At 42.6% G+C, this 17,683-nt stretch overlaps 1 protein-coding gene across 2 annotated transcripts; it reads right to left on the bottom strand.

The window, feature by feature from the left end:
* Positions 1 to 4,076: 4,076 nt before the first annotated feature.
* Positions 4,077 to 17,391, bottom strand: ERI1 (exoribonuclease 1). 2 transcript variants are annotated; one of them, XM_030492272.1, is made up of 7 exons: positions 17,283 to 17,391; positions 16,214 to 16,389; positions 13,606 to 13,816; positions 12,271 to 12,354; positions 11,495 to 11,604; positions 8,543 to 8,657; positions 4,077 to 6,613 (listed from the first exon to the last, which is right to left on the bottom strand). In XM_030492272.1, the coding sequence occupies exons 1-7, from the start codon at positions 17,361 to 17,363 to the stop codon at positions 6,371 to 6,373; spliced, it is 1,020 nt and encodes a 339-aa protein (XP_030348132.1). In that variant the 5' UTR covers positions 17,364 to 17,391; the 3' UTR covers positions 4,077 to 6,370. The 2 variants fall into 2 exon arrangements, with proteins under 2 accessions (XP_030348132.1, XP_030348133.1); XM_030492273.1 differs by lacking the exon at positions 16,214 to 16,389 and having other exon boundaries at positions 6,194 to 6,613; positions 17,283 to 17,301.
* Positions 17,392 to 17,683: the final 292 nt, after the last annotated feature.

Here is a 17,683-nt window from a genome sequence, read left to right on the forward strand (position 1 = left end):
TCTGACTTCACTGGCATTCAGTTTCAAAATGATCCTGTCCTTGCCATGATTTTTAATCACTGATGGCGGCAGCAGCCCCAGAGGAGATGTACGTATGATAGCATGCATGAATGAAAGCACCATTAAACCATGAGAACTTGCCACAAGCTTTTTGCCATGACTTGTGAAGGAAGCTGAGAGACTCTCCATTTACTTACACTGTTAGTATCTGTTAAATGGCTGCAGTATTGAGGAACTGCAACACCGCACTATACAAGCTCCTAACAAGGCAGCAGTCCCTGCTCTGATAAGGTTTCTGTAAGACCTGCTAATAACAGTTATGCCAGCAGCACAGACAAGATTACATCATAGAGTACAGCTGCTTCCAGACATGGCTTGGTAGAAAATCAGTACAAGCAGGGTCAGGGAAGGACTATTTCATGTAAGGAAAACAAGCAAGAACAAGGAGCAAGCCAGTAAATTCCAGAGAAGCCATCCCCTAAACCAGCACATTTGAGGTGCGTGAAAAAGGCCTGAAAAAGAAACATGCCCATGTGGCTCTGCAGATTAACAGGGGAGACAAAGCACCAACATAGCTGAAGAAAACTGCTCCCAAAGATGTACAGCACACCCACAGAGGGGCTTTGCAGGCACCACAGCAATTCCCTCCCATGCTGGATAAGGATGCCTGATTTCTTTTTCAGCCATGCCCCACCCAGGCTTCTCAGCTCAAATAAATGCCCCTTATCTACAGGGCTGCCTGTTTACCAAAGACTGCCAAGTGTGGTGACCTGCTGTGGGGATATTGCTCTCAGGCAGGACATGGCTTAACTTTCCAAACTAATACATCGCCAGACACTGTTGGTAGGAAAGCACAGCTCTCTATCAGAAACAAGAAATAGAGTCCTCTGAAGAGTGAAGCTGGTCTGAAGGCTCTGTCTGTGTCCAAACACATGTAAAATTCCTAAGAAATTAAGTGATGCCAGCAGATTAAGACTGCTAGCTAAAATACCCCTTGTTTTTCCCTTGACTGGTTTTCACAGAACCAGAGCCGTGTCATTTGGAAAGAAGGTGGGGAGGTCTCTTGTCCAGACTCCCATTAGGAACATAGCTACCACTAACACAAGGTTGGGGGGCTAGATCCATCTTCCCTCTCTTTGTGGAGGACAGCAACATATGACCGCGCTAATCTCCAGATTATGCTTAAATACAGCCAAGCTTAGTGCAGAAGCAGTCACTTACCCCTCTGCACATGGCATTAGGCATCCCAAAAAGCCTATTCCCAAAGTTCATCAACCATACTAAACACTCAGACTATACTGATAGGTATAAGCACACACTTGGCCTACCCTGCCTGGATCAGCTAATAACATATCACTTCTCCGTCTTTTTAGGTCTCTATCACTTTAGCCCATACCTGTGTGAATGGAAGTTGATTGCAAGCATGGAAGTGTTTTCATGTGAGAAAGGGAGGCACTCTGAGTCTCATACTACTGGCTGCTACACCTGCCTCTGATTACACATAAAGCACATAAGTATTCAACTACTTACCAGTTCAAACTGTGCAATGTTATGAAATAAAAGACCACAATAAGGAGACCTCCAAATCGCACTGATTGAGTCGTAAGTGAAAATAAGAGATGCCCAAGCATGGTGTTTTGCTGAGCATGTAAGCTGTCTGGGAAGGTGTGTCACGCTTCCTGGCCAGCCTGCTGCCCAGGACCTGCACACCACCCCAAAGCTGAGCACAAGCACGATGAAGCAATTCCTGCTTATTGGGACATCTCTGGGTCCATTTGGATACACGTGCTCTTCAAAAATCAACATCGCTGAAACAAGGAACATAAACAAAGGAGATCAGAATCAGTGCAAGTACTTTACCAATGCAAGACCATTATTACCATTCACTTCAAACAGCAAAAATCCCCATGATTAGCAATAACTTAGCCAGGAAAGCAGGCAAAAAAACCCCAAACCACAATATATCTGCAAGCAGCATTACAAGATTTACAATTATCATGCGCAGTCATAACCACACTGAGTTAAGATCACAGGAGCAGGGCATGGTACTACCCATGGGGCACCTCTGGACTGAGTGGCCACAGAGGAGAGCTGCCTAAGCCATCCCTAATGCAATAATATCCCTAATCAGAGCACACCCAGAGGTCACCTCTGCCATAAAGAGGTGTCTAAGGCTCTTGTCATTCATTTGAAAAAGCCTTTCCTCCATGTGCGGCCACTTGGTGCAAAGCAATTACACTCCTTAAGTTTAAGGAGCACACCCCTGAAACTATTTCAGGCTTTTCTTCTACCACACAGAGTCCTCCAAATTAAAGAGGGCAAAAGCCACTCAGAGTTGGAGGCTGTAAACATGCAAAGACCAAACTAGAAGGAACCCAGGAGAGAAATGACTTCTCATCCTCCAAAGCCCTGTGTACATCCATACTTCCAGATCAGCACCCCACTCTCCACTGGATGAACAGGAAGAGATTCTAAAATCAAGTGTTAGCCAGCTCCCTACTACATAGGGATAGGCCACACCTCAACACAAGACAGAGCAGAAGCATTGACTGACCACCACCTTGCTGCTTCATGTTTCTCCATTCCTTGTGGTGTGCTGCACTGTTACCCATGGGGCTGTCAAATATGAAGCTCTTGAGAGGCGGCTAGAAGGTCTTGGCTGAGCTAGAATGACCTTAGTTGCAACAGAATGATGTTCTATACATTTAGCCCATTTCAAAAGCCTCCAGTCAGTAACTGGGTCTCTTGACAACTATCCTCCAGACAGGTAAGACTTCCCATTTCTTTTGGAAGGGCTTGTTTGTTTGTTTTCCCAGATTAAAAAGAGCATACAAACATCTTAACTAGGACAAACTTCTTTCCAGGGGAGGCAAAAGTTCACTAATGGAAGAAAAAAGGAAAAGGAGGCCTTAAGATCAGCCTTGGGTACTGAAGGGTGAGAGAAATAAATAGCTTTTCGGCAAAGCTGTGGTGAAAAAACGCTGCTTCTGCAAGGTCATGAAGAGCAGCAAAGGTTGCAGTGAGGCGCCGGGAGCTCTCCAAGGGCACGACAACCTCAACTCAAGGTGAACTGGGGTTTCTACTTACTTCCACTGCTGAGAACAGTCCCCTCCTCATTGCAATGTTAATTTCCAACAAAATATGGAAACAACCACCTCCTTGATAAACTGAATCATTAAATTACCTTACTATAAGACAAGCACAGGCAGGAGCAGTTTCTATGGACAACTGACCTGCTGAGGCTTGCCCCTGTAGCCATACTGCACTAGGAATTTGATGGGAGGCAACAAGCTGTTGTGACCTCTTCTTCCCCATGCAACTAGCCACATTTATTCCAGTGTTTGTTCATTGCGAGAGGTTATTGCCTTTAACCTGCCTGAGAAACCTTTTTTCTCTCTAACACAACCCCAAGATTCTGTGAATGCCTCTCATATCCATATAAATACTTATTAAGAAATCTGCTTGAAAGTGCTTGTGTTGAAATTTGCCTGCAACTCCTTTGTTTAAAGTTTGTGAGCGGTTTTTCTAAAGTCTGTCTGCAGTAGCATTAGAGTTGCTCAAATATAGCTCCTGAAATGTGAAATTAAAGACAACAAAACAAGGCCTCTTACTATCTCAGCAGGAGAGTGTCTGCATGGGTTTTTTCTGCATAAAAAAGAGATTGTTTCTTACATGGTTGTCAATTAGTTTTTCCAGCATGGGATGACTCCTCTAATAAATAAAAGCATTCATTACAGCAGAGATGCACTCAGCAAGCTTCTGTGGACAAACAAATGAGATCAACCTGAAAAAACACTGTTTGGCTGAACACAAGTGTCACTACTAAAATCATCATACCACATTTTTTTTTCCCCTCAAGTGCCTCCTTCCTCTTTAGTATGAACCATGCAGGAAGATTTATCCTGTTATTGGATGTTGTGAACTAGTTACGTTTGTGAGATTTAAGCTACCTGTACATGGCAATGTTACTAGTCCATCAGAGAAGACTAACCATGGGCCATGCTGCGTCCAAGGCCCCCAGGACTGCTGGAGTCATCTCATGCTTTGTAGAGTGAATTCATATCCTGACATGTTAATAAATACCAACTTATTTTAATAAGTTTCTTTACATTTCAAATAAATCAGCAAACATTCATAAAATTCACTTCAAAGTCACCGAATCGGACATTTTGTGAAAATAGTTACAGCTTAGTTTGACATTAATTCAATTTAGATAAAATAATATCTGGAATAATTCTATAGATTTCTGCAACTCACTGATAAAAAACTACTCAAGCAGTAAACAGAAAACAATTATTATTCAACCCTTACCTAAAAAATATCTTTCTGAAGTTATTTAACAAAAATAAACAACTCAGTACTTAAAATAAATGATGTAAAATTACAACAGCTCTTCACTTAGGAAACCTGTAGTATAATCTGTAACAAAGCTTTTCATTGGTCTGTAAGCCTGGTTATAGACCTGTAAATAAAAGACTAGTGACAAAGTCTGTGATACTGCCCCCATCCCAAGGGGAGATCTGCTGAGCTAGACTCAATTTTATCATAGGAACGTGCATTGCAGTAACTCGAAAGAAGTAAATTACCATGGTTCTTCAGAAAAGAGGAGTGCGGTTGCTATAGTGAAAAGCAAATATGTAATTAACAATTTGTACAAAACATGGGCTAACAAATGAATGGTATTTTCAGAGTAAGCATATGAGAGATTTGGATTTTATCATTCTAAATAAAAGAATAAAATAAAAAAAATATAAATTCTGAAAATACATCAAATACAGAAAGGAAACTTAGAAGTTTTAAAGTAAAAACTCTGCAAGTTCAACAAGTATTTACTTTCAGAAAAAAAATGAACATCATTCTAAAGCAGTTGTGGCTGTCCAAATCTGTGACTCTGGAAAGAGAACTGCTTCCACCTACATATGAGCAATGGAGGCTTGACCAATACTTCTCTCTCTTACATGAATTTGAAATAAAGTTTTCACATTTCCATTGATCCAATTTAGCAGTCGGAAGAGCAAGGGGAGCTGGGAGGAGTTTTAGCCAAGCAGCGAATGTTCTCAACAAAGCTTTATTATGACTTGGTTATTTTGTTTCCTGGATGTAAGTCATAGGAAGAATGACTGAATTGTAATATAGAGATACCAAGCTAACTTCTTTTTTTTTTTTTGAGTAAGAGCAACCAAAACACAGCATTCCACATTTCAGAACAAGCCATTCTAATCCAAAGCTGATCACATTAATGTTGTACTTCATTAACAGCCCATGGACGCAAAGCAAATTAACACTGTGGCCTCTTTCGAGTACCACCGTATCTGGGGCCTAGGACAAAAGCAGAAGTTGTTACTTATTAGATGTGGCTTTCACTAATAAAATTGTATTAAAAGGCACAGCTTCATGGTGGCAGAGGTGCAGGATGTTACCAAAAATAGTTGAGCATGTATTTAACTATGAACTAGAAGCTTCTTAGTTTGTTTTACGTAATAACCAAATAGGACAAAATTTTGTTGACCTGGCATGTTTTGAACCTATTTTTACTTCACTCATTTCCAAATGGCTGACAATGTCTAAAAGTGACATTAAATGAAGTGCAGCTATGAATGTAGCAGGAATAGGAGATAAAATCCTCAAAGGGAAAATCTGGGTCCTTCTCTTTTTAAATACAAGTTAAAAGGAGAGTACTGCCATGCCACATCATTAATGGAATTTTTATTCGATACACAGTTCTTCTATTTGATGTGGAAGCAGACAAACATATCCCTCAAAGGAAAAAAACCAAAACCAACACCCAAACAACACAATACTTTTCTACTGCTTTAGAACTGATGAACATTCTCCCATTTCTTCTAGACTTTGTAAAAAAGCCCCAAAAGTTACCAGCAGAAGCCCTTAGAAGACTGCCTTATCAGGAAAGGCCAGCCCAACCACTCACTATTTCAGTTCTTCCAGCCATGTCTTATTTGTGTGCAATGAATAATCAGATGCTAGATATCATCAAGAGTAAGGCTTAGCGAATACATACTATCCACAGGCTGGGGTGGAACAGCCGTGCACAGGCCAAAGCGATGTTTGCATGTGTTTAAATTACATGTTCTTAAAAGCTTAACACTTTGCCTGGATCCCACATATCAACCTTACTGCTGGGTTAAGTTGCAAGCAACAACAAAAAATCATCAGTAGGAAAAGAAAACAATGCTGTAACACAGGCTGCAAAGAGCGAAGAGCTTCCACACTATTTCAACAGAGATGATCAGTTAAGGTGCTTCTGGATTCTGCACTGCAGAGAGGTTGGCAGAGGCGTCTGTTCAATAAGCTTTGTAACAGTCCTTCATGGCTATCTGGGAGCAGTTCCTAAGGCAGAACCCCTGAACTGCTAGTTCCTGTAGCGGGGCATCTGTGGAGCAGGGGCTCCCTCTAAGGGGGCCAAGGAGGAGACTGTCATAAGCTGTCCAGCATGCATCCTCTCATTCACCCGCAGTTCACAGCCATCCTGTAGCATCCTTATAGCTATCCTCGCAATGTTTTTAGAGTCATCAAGTCCACTGTGAGGTCTCCCATCATAATTCATACCCAGATTTTCAAGCATCATTGTCAGCTTGGTCTGGTTCCTAGGAACCTGATGGAGAAAGTGAACCGCATTCAAGAATTAGGTTCTGTACCAAGTCTTTTACATGTAACACAATGCCGCAGAAACATATGCAGATTTTAAGTTTACTTAAGTCACATACTACTTTCATGTTGCCTTTTGACAGATCACTAACAATTTAACTTCAAAGCACCTTGGTGAGACAGACACTCTCATTTTTACAGAGGAGACATAGTCAACAGGGGCTTGTCTAGACTCAGAATGATGTCAAGAGCCTCTCACCATTACCAGCACCAGCTCGAGATGTCCCAGCACTGGCAACAGTGGAAGCCATGGTCCAGCTAGCTTTAATCATCCTCATATAAAAGGAATTACCACCCAAAATGGCATTGCAGGGGGTATCAGATTTTGGTTTTCCTTTTAAATGCTAAGCAATTAAAGAAGCACCAGGCTCCTGATTTTCACTGATTTTCACTGATGTCAAGCTTCTGGATGCCTCCAAACACCAAAGGAACTGATCAAGAACACCTAGAGCAGCCCATGCTTACACAGATCAACAGCATGAACAGACAAGGAAGCTTAACTGACTTACCAGTGCAAAGTGCTACACCAGCAAAAGCCCCAAGTGTTCTTCTGATTAACCACTAAGTGTATTTTTGTTCTTTGGAAGGGTCACAGGAAAACATAACTTTAAAGGAAAATTTGAGTTTGCTCTCGTGGTGGTTGGGGTGGGGGAACATGGGATATGACAAGTTCCAGGATATTGCACCATACTACTGGATGTAATAGCTAGGAGGAATGGTGACTGCACAGTTGCAAAAACCTGGCAATATGCAACTCCAAAAACAACACCCGCAAACTGGGCAGGGGAGACATACTGCATGTTGTGGGATATTCCACAGGAAAGTTACAATACGTTCCTTGTCATTAATTTTATCTATTATTATTACTCAACAACAGGTTCAACAGCAGCACGGAATAGCTAAACAGAAGCACTGAACAGCCATAAATGCTTAAATAGTTTGCATGTAAAAAAATTTCACAGAAAATAAAAAGAAACTGATTCCTTCTCAGTTACAATCTTTCATTGCTCTTCATTGAGCACTTACTGCTCAACACAGAAAGGAGAAAGGTCTGTCCAGGTTAAAGCTGATAGGACTAACAAGACTGTTCTGTGCTCCAGCATGTTTCCAACAGAAATGCGTATGCAGAGAAGGCACAATAACAGAAGGAGACATGGACTAACCCTGTAATATTTGCCCAGCACAAAGTAAAGCTTTTCTCCTGTTAGATGTTAACCTTTTTTTTTTTCCTAAAGGTTACAGTAAGTATGGAAAAGCCCTTCAAGAGAAGATCATAAGCTAGGCTGAAATCATGTTCAAACAAATAGTTTAGTGTAGACTGACTAGGAATTTGCTAGAATCTCCAATAACCCCTTTTATGGCAATCTGAAAGCAGTAATAAGGTCCAGCACTGAACTTGGTGCTACTTTTCTCTTGACAATTTGATTCCGCATTAAGTATCCCCTAATCTTTCTCTCCCACGTCTCCCATTACACGGTCAAAAGCAGAGATATCTGAGGGTAGTGGTGCAAATCAGTTTTATACGATATTACAGGAAAACAGGAAAAAAATGATGGAAAAAATCAATACAGAGTCTTTTCAGGTGAACTACTTCAAGACAAACTTGATCTAAGAGCACTGGTATGACATCGTTAGGCAATCCTTCGTGGAGCACCTCATTCTTGAAAACAAGATTACAATCAAAATGCAGTAAATTATATGATCTTCAATTAGGAAAGTAAGATTTGGGCATGAAGAAGATTTGAAAATCAGGCCCCAGGCAACTTGCTTAAGTACTATAATTTTATACTACACAAGTAAAGATGACAAGCACAACAGGACATTCTAGACTTTTAAACCAAATCTTCCCGCAAGAGAAACAACAATTTGTACAAACCTTATAGAAGTTCCCATATGATTTGCGAATATTGATCCACTTTTTGGCAAAAGAAGGGTATTTGATACGGCTAATACGGCACTGGGTGTTCAGAAATTTACTCATATCCCAAGACCTTAAAAAGTCAAAAGAGAAAAACATTAGCAATACATAATTCATACGCCCTGCTTTCTACATATTGCACACCTGTAGCACAAAAAGCTGTCTTTTCTTTGGTGACTAGTAGAAGGAAAAGAGTTTAGGAAAAGCTCCTTTCCTACAGTCATGGTAAAGAATTTTTTAATATGAATTTGTTAATCATGGCGAGAACAAACAATGACATGAGCAAGGTTTTCACTAGTACGGTTTCATGGCCAGCATAGTTAAAACAAAAAACAGCATGCCAACTTCTCCACCTGTAACATCTACTCCAAAAACTGCCAATAAACTAGATGCTTATGCAGCAAGTGACACCTTAAATTTTCCTGATTTTCCTGATTACTTGGATATGCATTCATCTCTCTACTTCACATAGAAACAAGACTGCATTTAGTTGTAGGAGAAACCAGACCTTTATGGAAAGAAGATGAAACTATAACCCTATGCACTTCAAGCCTGCATTTCTGAAGGGAACCACCCCAGCAAGTTTCTAGGCTTCAAGCTAAAATAAAGCCCTTTTCCCCCCCCTTGCAGCTATCTATGCAGTCTCACCCATATGACAGAGGTTTTGCTGCACCTATATTCCTTGAGGAATTTCACTGAGGGGATTCCTCTGGAGGGGAACTCCAGACACATTCTAGGCCCAGTAATATAACCAGTCTCACAACAGTTTTGCTTTAGCATTTTCTTTTTTTTTAAATTGCTGTTGCTTCCAAAAATAGAAACCTAATAATAAGTAAAAAATTAGTCAAATAGCAGTATTTACCACAGTTTCTTACATTAGTTAAAGTTGGAATGACATTATTTTAATTCCTTATTTTTAAGGTGTCACGGATCTAAACTGTACACCTCCAATCTTGTGTGACAGCTTCTACATGCCTTCACTGTTCACACTGGATACAACCACATTTCAATGATACGGGTTCTTCAGCTGAAAAGACCTGTCATTTATAGTTATTGCCCAAATCTTTAGGAGTTTTGAGTAAGAAGTCTCATGACTAAAAAAAAATTCCTCAGTCGCTAAGATGGGTTAGTGAAAAAAGCTTCTGTTATGTATCCATTCATCTCCTATGATACCTTATTTTCCAAACCACTCTTTATCTGTGTTTTACTTGACAGAAGCATTAGGAAGTCATACTAAGATCCCCCACGCTCTTTTTTCATAAACTCCAATTTTGTTTTGGGATCTATCTCCCTCTGTATCAATATTGTCATTGTAGCAGAGCAGCAGAGGACTGCCCTTTTAATCCAGAACAGCAGAATACAAAAAACAGGCACAGAAACGTGAAAATGCATCATCCCTCAACACAGCTGTCCTGGTTTCAGCTGGGATAGAGTTATTTTATTTCCTAGTAGCTGGTGCAGCGCTGTGTTTTGGATTTAGTCTGGGAATAATGCTGATAACACACTGATGTTTTAGTTTTTGCTCAGTAGCACTTACCCTGATCAAGGACTTTTCAGTCTCTCATGCTCTATCCATGAGAAGGGGCACAAGAAGCCAGGAGGGAGCGGAGACGGGACCCCTGACCCAAACTATCCAAAGGGATATTCCATGCCGCAACATGTCATGCCCAGTATAGAAACTGGGGGGAGTTGGCCAGAAAGGATCGATTGCTGCTTAGAGATCAGCTGGGTATTGGTCAGCAGGTGGTGAGCAATTGTACTGTGCATCACTGCTGTTTGTTGGGTTGAGGGGCTTTAGTTTGTTTGTTTGAGTTCCCCCCTCCACCTTTTAGTTTTATATCTCTCTCCTTTATATTTCCCTTTTCAGCATCATAATTATTACTAGTAGTATTATTATATTATATTTATTGTAATTATTAAACTGTTCTTATCTCAACCTACAGGTTTTACTTTTTTTCCCCAATTCTCCTTCCCATTCCACTTGGGGTAAGGAGTGAGCAAGTGGCTGCGTGATACCTGGTTGCCAGCTGGATTTAAACCACAATCACAGCTAATGTTAAAAACTCCCTGTTCTACTTAAATACCTCATTCCAAGAGAAGGAGGAAAGCAGACACATTAACAGAATAATAACGTTTCACAGCTAAAAAGCAAGCACCACGTACAGAAAAATTCCCTCGCCAGTACTACATAAGGCTCAACAGTTCCTTTCAACATGTAACAGAGCTAAGGTCACAAGAACAATATTGCACCACAGATACATCTAGATCTCAAGATCTGTTCACTCTGCACTCATTAGGGAACTTGATTTTGCACACAGACCTTGCGGGAGAGCCAGTTCAGGTGGCAGTTCAAGGACTAGTCAATCCCTCACACACAAAAGTTGTCAGAGGTGGGACTCACCAAGAGCCACACAGAGAGGTTTCTGTGCTAGCCATTTCTCCTTGTTCTATAAACAGCATAATCCATTAGCGCTTTCTGGAGGGATATGCAGGATGTATTAACAGTAACAGTGACACACATAGCATATAACACAACCACCACACATCTCTGAAACCTCAGATTCAGGAGAGCATGGGAGGTGCTTAGATCTGAAACTGCACAATGTTATCTTCAGGTATTATATGCCATATGAAAGCTAGAAGTAAACAAAGAATCACAACAACAAAAAAGGAGAAAAAGTCAGTTCAGTATCATTTAGTTGCATAGAGAGAGTTGGGAAAGAAACAGTGCCATCTAATGGATTTAAGCTTCATTTCAAATTGCTTAGTTCATCTTATTTTCCCAAAAGCTAAAACTGTAATAAAATGGCAAAATGGCAGTGTCATGATCCACCTTTAACAATGTTCTCACAAAGGTTAAGCACTGTTTTGCAGTTTTTAGATTGTGCGGAAGGTTGCATAAGGACATACCCATCTGTCAACATGGAATAGCTATACTTTGTTCCCAGTTCTCGCTGTCTCATCCACTCTATGACATTCTGCAGAACTTGAGTAAATGTCTCAGCTTTATCAACAATGTCCTAAGAGAACAAAAGAAACCATCAGTGAGGAACATTTTAAAATAAAAAGACCCAAACCAAACCAGCATGAAGTGTAAGAACTATATTGGTATATAGGCAGTCAGCGAATCACTTATTCACTAACTGGGCTTCACAAAAGTCTTTAGAAACAGATTACACACTGAGATAAGCAGACAATTGGACAGATTTTTCTAAACTTAAAAACAGGCACCATAAAAGCATCACTAAAAGAGCCGACCTCCAAATAGCATCTATAAAGGTAACAAAGTTAGTCAGCTGTTGAACTTGGATTACAGCCTTTGAGCTTGTTTCCCAGAGTCCTTCCTGCTCAAGTCACTTGATCACAAGCCATTGCAAGACTCTAAACCCTTTAGAATAAAAATCTTAGAAGAGGAACCAATGCAGTTCAAAAGGTGGTTTCCTCTGCTAAAGATTAATTTTCTGCACATGGATTACAAAGTAAACGCTTTGCCCTACAGTCCTTTAAAAACATCTAAATGACCAACTTAGGAAATCAATTCTGTGATAATAAGGAGAAAGAGGGGAAAACAAGAATTAAGGAATAAGTCTTACAGAAAAATTACCAAGAAAGATTACCAGTCTGGAAACATCAACATCACATCTCTTTTATTTTTTTTTTCCTGAAGAAACAAAAGTGCAAAGTACCTGGGTGATTCCTGTCAGGCTGATGCAGAAGTTTGAAAGCTTGGGATTAATCTCTGGCTTCACGTATTGCTGAAAGGTGTCCTCCTGTAATAAGAGAATCACTCACTCAGCGACAGCACACTATATAGCCTGCAAGGCAACTTCTTGGGCTTGCCTGTAGCCAAAAGGCAATAGCAACTACTTGTGTCCTGCTGGAAGCAAAAAGGTGCATGCACTTCCCAAGCCAATATGAACCTCCTCACTGACCATCGTGAGATTCCCAATGGGACAGACAGATGGCTCTCCAACCAGAACGTCCTTCCTCTCAGCCAGGAGACACCAACAAACAGGAATGTGGATAAGAGGGGAGAAGGACAGACTGCAATAAAGGGGAAGACTCTGGAAAAGGAGAGCATGAGTAAGGAAAAGAGAAGCGAGAGGCATGATGAAAGCCTGATACTTTAATTCAAGGAAGGCAACTGCCCGCACATCTCAGAGGCTGCAAGTCACACATCTCTGGATGCCAGCCAGAGATAAACACAATGACCTCACTCTGGGAGACTAAGCAGTGCAAGAGTAAAGACTGCATGCAAGTTCCATAGCAAGAAGAAAGCCCCAGACCTCTGCTGCTACACAAACCTTTTTGGACAGAGGGGAAAAGACCCACACTGTTTCCTACTACTCTAAAGGTAATAAAGCAATCTTGGTAACATGCACAATGCTCTTTCTGCAGTTAGTGATAAATGCAGCTACACTCTAATGCAGCATCACAGTGGTTACTGGAAATCCTCCTCCTCTTAGCAGTTCTTGATAAATGAACCATTAGGTAGAGGTGGGTGCACTTCCTCCGTTTCACTGAGTTACAGTTTCAGTTAGACAGCAAGTCGTTTTTCCTAAAAGAAAGCGGTACTGGAACAGAGCACTCAAGGCTGCCAAATGCCTACTAAGTATGTTTAAAATCAGGTTACACAGCTGGCAATCTGGCGGGTACACTGTGGATATAGTCTAGCCTGCCAAGAAGGAATGTTAGTTAACTCAACCACCTTTTCTAGGCCTCTGCATGACTCTCTTCTAGATTGCCTCACACAGGACCACTGAATTTGCCAATTCTTGTTTATGGTGAATCCCTCGAGTCCTAGAAATAGCTTTGTGGATCTGAAAGCAGGGAAATGGGCAGGGGGGGCAGGATGACTGGGAAACTGAAAGTCCCTCATATCAATAGGAGGAGTCAGCGGCAAGAGCATGATCTATTCCAGAGGCTTTAAGAACAGAAAGAAAGTTCTGTGTGTACGTAAGGAGGCACAGAGGATAGGTCTTTATGGAAGAAAAAAATAAATCAATAATCAGATCACTTACTATTTTCAGGGTATGTGTGTTTAGTAAGACAATAGGAAACTCAATTATTTCATGTACAAATTCACGTGGGTTTCCTTCTTCACATGTTGCTTCAAAGTCAACAACACAGATGTAGTCATAGCAGCTGTCTCTATTAATGGGTTCCTTCTGCATTAGCTTCTGTTTCTTATAATAGTTTTTCAGTCTCTTTTTCAGCACATCTTTCACTCCTCTAAAGAGATGAGGAAAATAACAAAGATCACACTCACATTTAATTATTTCATCATTGAAGAACTGAAGCACTGTTTAACATTTGGACGTTTATCATTTATGAACCTCATTTTGAACATGAACACTTACACAGTCTGAGTTCAATTTTACCATACAGTTAATGCTCTATTATCTGGGGTAATGCAGAGGCTGCAATACCACCCACCCCATCCCCAAATAACCCAGCAGCCGAAGCCTTTGCAAAGCCCAAGTCTTTGTAGATTGCTCCTAGATGACCTCTGGACCTGGAAGCACAATACTGCTTCACCTGTATTTCCCTGTGCCCTCTGCCTGAAGTGACTGATGCCCGAGATATTTCTGCATCAGTGGCACAGATAATGCAGAATCCAGCTAAAACAAACACCCACATCTTAAATTCATCTCAATTTAAATTTAAAATTGAGCTTGAGTAACTCCATTCAAACAGAGTACTTGAGACTTCAGCTGTCAGAAAAACTTCCTGGTCGAGATCCTGCTTTTCAGGAGGTTTGTGGCCAACACAAGAATTCACAGTAGCAAGTGATTAAAGTTACTTACTGCATCTTTTTAATATAAACATTATAATATGCAAGTGCAGGTGCCAGAACTGCCATGTACCAAACCAGAGCTGAATAAACCAGGATAATTTACTCTTCCAAGAAAGTTATTTTAAAGTTACACATTGCAAATGAAATCACAGAAGCCGTAATAGTTACTTGTAGCAAGTGGTATTATCAGAAAAGCAGCCCAGTGATCCACAAGGAAAAAAATGGAATCAGACTACTAAACCTGCATTTGAGAACATCAGCTGCTTCTGCAAACACAGCTAAGTCTTTTTCACTCTGGTTTATTAATCTAGTTTAATTCAAATCAGTTCATTCACAGTTGAGACAGTATGGAAGGCGATGGAAGGGAAAATCACCTTTTTCTTCATCAAACTTATAAAGGAAGTTGACAGAGGAGATGATCTGCTATCAAAATAACCCCAAGGAAAAGGATTGGTGTGTGGCAATCTGCTCAGCTCACTACATTTGAGGTGATGCACTATTTGTTTACATGTGTCCTGGGTTCAGCTGTAACAGTTATTTTTCTCCTTCTTAGCAGCTGGTGCAGTGCTGCGTTTTCAACTTTAGCCTGAGAATAACACTGATATGTATGACATATTCCCACCAACTGAACTGAATATACTGATAAGTCTAGCTTAGCTAAAGTTTAAAGCTTTCTGCATTTACAACTGAATAAAAACAAACAGAAAATTAATAAGTGAGGAGTAAACCACGAACACATCCTTAACTATCTGAGTTCTGCTTTCTGGTTTTAAATCAGAATAACTGCTCAATAGCTGTACAAATCTAACCTGGTTAACAAAAAAAAAATAATTATCAGATAATGGTAATTTTTTCCCCCCTGAGGAGCTAAATCCATTTAACCAAAGGAGGAATTAAAGAAACCTCTGCATCAGAACATGTGCAGACAGACTGCACTTCCCACCCACACAAGTCTTTCTTTTCTGTCACTCTGTTCAAAGGAACCTCTGTTCCTTCCTTCCCCCCCCCAACATCCTCTCCCCTACAGTCGTCGTCTTCTCTAGAAAGCTAGACTTCTCCTTTCATACTCTCACCTTTCATATTCCCTCCTCCTCCAGAGCAGTAGCTTCTCACTTTGCTACCCCCCCCGCACTACCACTTCCTCATTCCTGCTGCCAGTAGACACAATACACTTTGTTTTTTCCCAGATGACCTTTTCAACATCCCAAATTTGCCTGGCCACAGCAATATCAAAGGGTCTTGCAGGTCATTTCAGACAGAGCAGGAAGCACTCTATATTCCCAGCCCTTTCCTCCTCCTCAGTGAGCACATATCCAGTTAATAATACGTTCACCTACTCTCATTATGCTATCATCTCATCTATTCAGATTAGCAAACCCTCCATCTAAAGGTACCTGTCCTCTGCATCGATTAAATTCCAAGCCCTATCACCACAGCGGTTCCAGCCAGTATCAGATCTGTAGTGTGTACAGTAAATAAAACCATGTATGTTCTGAAGCGAGTTTCTATACCCTGAAGGTCTGCACCACCACCTGAGAACCCTTGCAGTTCTTCTTGACCAAATATGTGTTGAGAAGTACCCTACAGTTACATATTGCTCCACTTCTTTGTGTTAGCAGTTGAGACAGCACACATTCCTGATAACACATGAAGCAGCATCACATGCAACAATCCAACAACAAAGGCTGCATCACGACTGCACACAAACCAGCTGGTGTTTGGTGAAGTGTCTGCTTTTTGCTTTGTGGTGTATTTTTAAACTTTGTAATAACCATCCCCTGTGGCTTGGCTGCTCTCAAAGATAAACCAAAAGGTTTACAAATCAGCCTAACCTGGTTTCAAGCTTGAACTCTGCAAGTTTACTTCTGAGCTCATCTCTGGTCATTCTGTTGATATAACCATTGGTCATGGCAATTTCTTTGTAAACCGGATCACTGAAGTCATTTGGACTGGCAGCTGACTTTTTCCCATTAGTTTCTTGGTCACTGATCCTACAATGCTGCCTACCCTAGAAGAAAGAGAAACGTGCAGGTCAGATAAGGTGAAACCAAGAGGCTAGAGCATTAACATTTACACATCATTTTGGCACCAAAACGCAGTGAAGCATCACTCTGCTTCACTCGTGATCAAACTGGCTGAACTAGCTTATAGACAGGCAAGGAAATCAGTACTGAAGCCTAAGTGTTGACAGACAGAATAAGGGGATACCAATGCACGTGTCTGAAGTCATGCTGGTCAGCAGCTCTGAGAGACAAACCGTGAATGGGTGTCCCAGTTTCAACAGAAGAAATTAGTTCTCTGGTACGACCCGGCAAAATCTTATCCAGCATCAAGAGATTCCTCTCGGCTCCTTAACTAACCAGAACCACAGACTGGTTTGGGTTGGAAGGGACCTTAAGACCATTCAGTTCCACCCCCTGCCACGGGCAGGGACTCCTTCCACTAGAGCAGGTTGCTAAGGCCCCGTCCGCCCTCTCCAATTTACTGATTCCACACCGACTGAGACACACGGGCAGATGTCCCATATGTGCGATATAAATAAAAGAGTAAATTAAGAAGAGGAACTACAGGCACTTCGACTCCAAACGGTTATTCGCGCCCTCTGTGGGGCTGGCACAGAGCGGGGCCGGCCCTCCCGGGCCCGCTGCCGCCGCCGGGGCCTCCCCAGGCTGGGGCGCAGGCGGAAGGGCCCGCGGCACCGAAGCGCCCCCTGGGCACCGGGGCGGGCCCCGCCGGACCCACGGGGCGCCAGGGCCGGGCCGGGGCGGGCGCCGTGTCCGCCATGGGCGCGCCGCGGGGCGCCCTCCGCGCATGCGCGGGGGCAGCGCGGGCCGGGGGCGCGGGCGCATGCCCGGCTGAAGCGGGGCCGCCCGCCGCGTCCCGCCGCCACAGCGCACTCACCGGCGGGCGGGCGGCAGCGGCGGGCGGCGCCGGCGCCTCGTTCGGGGCGGCCTGCGGGCGGTTCTCCTTCTGCTCCTCCATGGCGGCGGCGGCGGCGGGACGGGCGCCCGTCGGGGGGCGGGGAGAGAGCGGGCCCCGCCCCTGGGCGGTGGGACGGCCCCGCTGCCGCCGGCACCACCTCCTCCTCCTTCGCTGTGAGGTCCCCGCTCCCGCCTTACCGCTCTGGGACAGAAACCTGCTGCAGCGCCTCAGCCCCGAGCGCCGCGCCTCTGCGGCAGGTCCTCCGCCGCCGTGCTCCTGCCGTACCCGTCCCGAGCTTTGGCGGAGTAGCCTCCGGGGTTTGGGGTCATAGCAGCTCTCTGGAAGCTCTGGTGTGTTATGGGGAAGTTACACTGGACAGA

This window comes from Strigops habroptila, chromosome 7, assembly GCF_004027225.2.
Source record: "Strigops habroptila isolate Jane chromosome 7, bStrHab1.2.pri, whole genome shotgun sequence".
NCBI classification, from domain to species: Eukaryota; Metazoa; Chordata; class Aves; order Psittaciformes; family Psittacidae; genus Strigops; species Strigops habroptila.